Source organism: Ostrea edulis, chromosome 2 (assembly GCF_947568905.1).
Source record: "Ostrea edulis chromosome 2, xbOstEdul1.1, whole genome shotgun sequence".
Taxonomy (NCBI): domain Eukaryota; kingdom Metazoa; phylum Mollusca; class Bivalvia; order Ostreida; family Ostreidae; genus Ostrea; species Ostrea edulis.
Window position 1 is genome coordinate 61,579,785 of NC_079165.1, and position 6,000 is coordinate 61,585,784.

The 6,000-nt window shown below is 36.1% G+C and overlaps 1 protein-coding gene across 8 annotated transcripts in view; it reads left to right on the plus strand.

The window, feature by feature from the left end:
- LOC125682381 (sodium/bile acid cotransporter 7-like) overlaps positions 1-5,742 on the plus strand; it is a 28,666-nt gene extending 22,924 nt beyond the window's left edge. For all 8 annotated transcript variants that reach the window (XM_048922917.2, XM_048922914.2, XM_048922919.2 and 5 more), the window contains one exon: positions 5,568-5,742. In XM_048922917.2, coding sequence (XP_048778874.1) covers positions 5,568-5,629 — 62 coding nt within the window. In that variant the 3' untranslated portion in view covers positions 5,630-5,742. The remainder of the gene's footprint in view (positions 1-5,567) is intronic.
- The last annotated feature ends 258 nt before the right edge of the window (positions 5,743-6,000 follow it).

Sequence of the window (6,000 nt, forward strand, 5' to 3'; positions counted from 1 at the left end):
CTGATGATCTGCACCTGTCAACGAGACGTGATCCAACTCTTCGGATTAAGTTACTGTAGTAATGATAAATTTATTATATACCCCCTTATGCATTTTAAATCCACACTTATAAGATAATAAATGTAATCCAAGTTATCAAAAACAGACAAACCATGAAATTATGTTTTGTGTACGCAGTTTCGTTTGTGACATGGTCAATATTTTCCACAAATAACGTTGCGTTGATGCATTGTGACGGCATCAGTTTCAGAGGATACTGATACGGAATCAGAAAACCACAGGATGGTGATACGGAAAACCGGATCACATGCTGTGAAATCCACAGTATCAACAAACGATACATCGATGGGTATATAATAAAAGTTAAGATCATATGCCAATTTTATCATATGTTAAGTGAATTTCACAACAAGAGGCCCAGGGGCCACATTGCTCACCTGAGTCACCTTGGCCCATATCTGAAGACTTTCCATATATATTTGCATGTAAAACCTTAGTCCCTATTGTGGCCCCAACCTACCCCCTGAGGCCATGATTTTTACAAACTTGAATTTGCACTATGTCCGAAAACTTTTATGTAAAATGTCAACTTCTTTGGCCCAATGGTTCTTGAGAAGAAGATTTTCCCTATATATTTCTATGTAAAACTTTGACCCCCTATTGTGGCCCCAACTTACCCCTGGGGGCCATGATTTGAACAAACTTGAATCAGCACTATGTCAGGAAGCTTTCATGTAAATGTGAACTTCTTTGGCCCAATGGTTCATGAGAAGATTTTCCCTATATATTTCTATGTATAACTTTGATCCCTTATTGTGGCCCCAACCTACCTCTGGGGTCATGATTTGAATAAACTTGAATCAGAATTATGTTAGGAAGCTTTCATGTAAATCTTAGCTCTTCTGGCTCATTGGTTTTTGAGAAGATTTTTAAAGATTTTCCCTATATATTTCTATGTAACTTTGATCCCCTATTGTGGCCCCAACTTATCCCCGGGGGCCATGATTTGAACAAACTTGAATCAGTGCAGCACTATGTCATGAAGCTTTTGTGTAAATCTCAGCTCTTCTGGCTCAGTGGTTCTTAAAAAGATTTATAAAGATTATCCCTGTATATTTCTATGTAAAACTTTGATCCCCTATTGTGGCCCCAACCTACCTCTGGGGTCATGATTTGAACAAACTTGAATCAGCAATATGTTAGGAAGCTTTCATGTTAATCTTAGCTCTTCTGGCTCATTGGTTCTTGAGAAGATTTTTAGTTCTTCTGAGCCGAAGGCTCAAAGAGCTAATCATATGGCCATATGTCTGGCGTGCGGTGTGCGTCAACTTTTTGGAAAAAGGGCTATACCTCAAGAACCCCTTGGCCAATTTTTTTCAAAGGGTATCCTTAGCCCAAGGGCTTTCATTTGTACTAAAACTAGGGTTGTGACCCTTTAACAAGGGGAGATAATTAGGAAAATGCAAACAAAAGTAGTGGTTGCTAAAAAATCATCTTCTCATGAACCACTGGGCAAATTATTACCAAACTTATATGCATAAGGATGAGGATAGGTTGTAGATAAAAAAAATTTCAAGGCATCATCCTGGGGCAAAGGGTGTGGTCTCAAGGTCACTTCAAAGTTGACCTTAAATTTTGTTTTGTTAAAACTTTGATATTTTGCTTAGTATAAGGACTAGGATCAACAAATTTTGTCAGTTAATGCATCTTAGGACCTAATATCATGTTGTCTCAAAAGTAGGTCATGGTGACCTTCTTTTTGAATTTCGCAGGTAATTATTATTGGATTTTGATGCATATCTTGGACACTTTTGAGCCTATGATCATCAAAAGTTGTCAGTTGATGGATCATGGAACCTTGAACTGCGTCATATGAAAAGTATGTCACCATGACCTACTTTCTGAATTTTATGGCTAATCATTTATGAATACATTTTAGGTTGTTATTTCAGATACCGAGAGGTTTAGAATCATCAAACCTTGTAAGTTGATGCATCTAGAGGCCTTGAAACATATTTATATATAAAAAAGTAGGTCACAGTGACCTACTTTTTGAATTTTGCAAACATTCAAATTTCACATTTTCAATTTTAGATGCATATTTTGGACACTATGAAAGCTAGTATCATCAAACTTTGTCAGTTGATGCATGTTGAATCTTCAGAGTGTGTTGACTAAAAAGTAGGTCACCGTGACCTATTTTTGGATTTTGACGGCTATATTTGAATATTTCAGATACTATTTGACTTCAATCATCAAACTTTGTCAGTTGATGGGTCTTGAGTCATCAGAGTGTGTTGACCAAAAAGTAGGTCACTGTGACCTACTTTTGGAATTTGACCTTTATATCTGAATATTTCAGATACTATTTGACTTCAATTATCAAACTTTGTCAGTTTATGCATCTTGAGTCTTTGGAGTGTGTCGACCAAAAAGTAGGTCACTGTGGCCTTATTTTGGAATTTGACAGCTATATTTGAATGCTATTTGACTTGTCAGTTGATGCATCTTGAGTCTTCAGTGTGTCGACTAAAAGTAGGTCACTGTGACCTACTTTTGGACAGTTACATTTAAATTTTCAGGTACTATTTGACTTAACATCATCAAACTTTGTTAATTGATGAATCTTGGTTAGTGAAAATTTTTGCCTATTCTACAATGTATCAGAAGAGCGATTCTAGGCCCATGGGCCTCTTGTTAAAGATTTTCCCTATATATTTCTGTGTAAAACTTTGATCCCCTATTGTGGCCCCAACCAATCTGACTAAAGTACAGACCTATATTATTATATATATATATAATAATATAGGTCTGTACTTTAGTCAGATTGTGGCCCCAACTTACCCCCGGAGGCCATGATTTGAACAAACTCAAATCTGCACTATGTCAGGAAGCTTTCAGGTAAATCTCAGCTCTTCTGGCTCAGTGGTTCTTGAGAAGAAGATTTTTAAAGATTCTCCCTATATAATTCTATGTAAAACTTTGATCCCCTGTTGTGGCCTCAACCTACCTCTGGGGACCATGATTTGAAGAAGTTGAATCTGCACTATGTCAGGAAGCTTTTATGCTCTGGCCTGGTGGTTCTTAAGAAGAAGATTTTTAAATGACTCTACCCTAATTTTGCATTTTTGTGATTATCTCCCCATGAAGGCATGGCTCTTCATTTGAACAAACTTGAAAACCCTTCACCCAAGGATGCTTTGTGCCAAGTTTGGTTGAAATTGACCCAGTGGTTCTGGAGAAGAAGATGAAAATGTGAAAAGTTTACAACGACAGATAACGGACAAATTTTGATCAGAAAAGCTCACTTGGCTTGGGTGAGCTAAAAACATTGTTAGTTGTCAAAACTTGGCCTATTTCATGAATCCGAGGATCCTATATAATCTATAGAAAACTATCATTTTGTAAAGTTAAATAATATCCAATACAATAAAATTTGTCCACAAAGTAGACAATATTTGAAGGAATCCCTTAATAATTAAGATGAAACAATAAAATTGCTGGGAAACTATGCTATTGTTGTGCATTTACTGACCGAAGTAGCCAAAATTTGTGTGCACCCAATATTCCTGGCCAGTAATATTTACTTGATGGCATTTGATGCTGCCTATTATGTAGAGAACAATAACGTAGATATCGCATCCCATATCAATCCGATAATTCCCGGGGCAATATTGTCAAGGGTTGACATGGTGTAATATGGAAAAGGATATGTTTTTTGCATACTGAATATTAAATACAAGAACTGAATAAACAGAAATATATCATTTGATTTTGTTTGATACGCACACACACAGATATACATACCGGTATATAGTAAAATGTTATTCGAGTTTTGTGTTTTTTGACTTCTTGACTTTTATTATTGAATATATCTATTGTATCAAATACTGAATTCTTTTTATAAACTATATATATATATATATATATATATATATATAAAAACAAGAGGCCCATGGGCCACATCGCTCACCTGAGTCACCTTGGTCCATATCAGAAGATTTTCCATATCTATTTGCATGTAATACCGTAGTCCCTATTATGGCCCCAAACCTACCCCTGGAGGCCATGGTTTTTGCAAACTTGAATCTACACTATGTCAGAAAGCTTTCATGTAAATGTGAACTTCTTTGGCCCAATGGTTCTTGAGAAGAAGATTTTTAAAGATTTTCCCTATATATTTGTATGTAAAACTTTGATCCCCTATTGTGGCCCCATCCTACCCCAGGGGGCCATGATTTTAACAAACCTGAATCTGCACTATATCAGAAAGCTTTCATATAAATCTCAGCTTTTCTGGCTTAGTGGTTCTGGGAAGAAGATTTTTAAAGACTTTTCTTATATATTTGTATGTAAAACTTTGATCCCCTATTGTGGCCCCATCCGACCCCTGGGGGCCATGATCTTAACAATTTAGAATATGCACTATATCAGGAAGCTTTCATATAAATCTCAGCTTTTCTGGCTCAGTGGTTCTTGAGAAGAAGATTTTTAAAGATTTTTCCTATAAATTTGTATGTAAAACTTTGATGCCCCCCTTGAGGCCCCATCCAATCCCCGGGGTCCATGATTTTAACAAACTTGAATCTGCACTATATCAAAACAAAAAAACAAACAAACAAAAAACAAAAAAAACTTTGACCCCCTATTGTGGCCCCATCCGATCCCCGGGGGCCATGATTTTAACAATTTAGAATCTGTACTATATCAGAAAGCTTTCATATAAATCTCAGCTTTTCTGGCTAAGTGGTTCTTGGGAAGAAGATTTTTAAAGTATTTCCCTATATATTTGTGTGCAAAACTTTGATCCCCCCTTGGGGCCCCATCCTATCCCCGGGGGCCATGATTTGAACAAACTTGAATCTGCACTATGTCAGAAAGTTTTCATGCAAAAATCAGCTTTTCTGACTCAGTGGTTCTTGAGAAGAAGATTTTTAAAGATTTTTCCTATATATTTGTATGTAAAACTTTGATCCCCTATTGTGGCCCCATCCAACCCCCGGGGCCCATGATTTGAACAAACTTGAATCTGCATTATGTCAGGAAGCTTTCATGTAAATCTCAGCTTTTCTGGCTTAGTGGTTCTTGAGAAGAAGATTTTTAAATGACCCCACCCTATTTTTACATTTTTGTGATTATCTCCCCTTTGAAAGGGACATGGCCCTTCATTTGAACAAACTTGAAAGCCCTTCACCCAAGGATGCTTTTGGCCAAGTTAGGTTGAAATTGGCCCAGTGGTTCTGGAGAAGAAGTCGAAAATGTGAAAAGTTTACGGACAGACGGACGGACAGACGGACGCCGGACAAAATGTGATCAGAATAGCTCACTTGAAACTTCGGTTCAGGTGAGCTAATAAAAGATAATAATGATATATACATATACGTATATATATATATATATATATATATATATATATATATATATATATATGCAAGTTTAACATAATTCTGCAATTTTCTGTATTTCATATAATGTCCTAGGACACCACTCTTTTCATGCATGCAATTTATCTATGTTGGTGCGAGGGGATCATAAATACTATACATGAACTATTTAATCTTTTTCAGACAAACAATGGCCAAGAATGTGTAGAATGGACAGAATTCAGGTTAAAGGTGTGCCAAATTAGTCACTGTAAATGTTCATACTGAAAATTATTGTACCTGTCATATCAATGTAAATCATATCAATCTGCAATGTTTTATTTTCCAAAAATAAAAAATAAGACATACATATATCATAGTTTGATTATTATCATTGATTTGATGGTCATGGTGTCAATACATGTATATCGATGTTTAGTGGGGTAATAATCTTCCTGTACTGGGTCAGACAAATGTCCACACTATTTGATACATGGAGCAATTTATGCTATACGGAGACATGACAATATCTGATCCAAATGCAAGGTGTCAAGAATGACTCAAAGGTTTCCCCAATTGATCCATGTATCATCATTCAAGTTTCAAAGAAATAAATCATAAAGCAACCAATCACAAT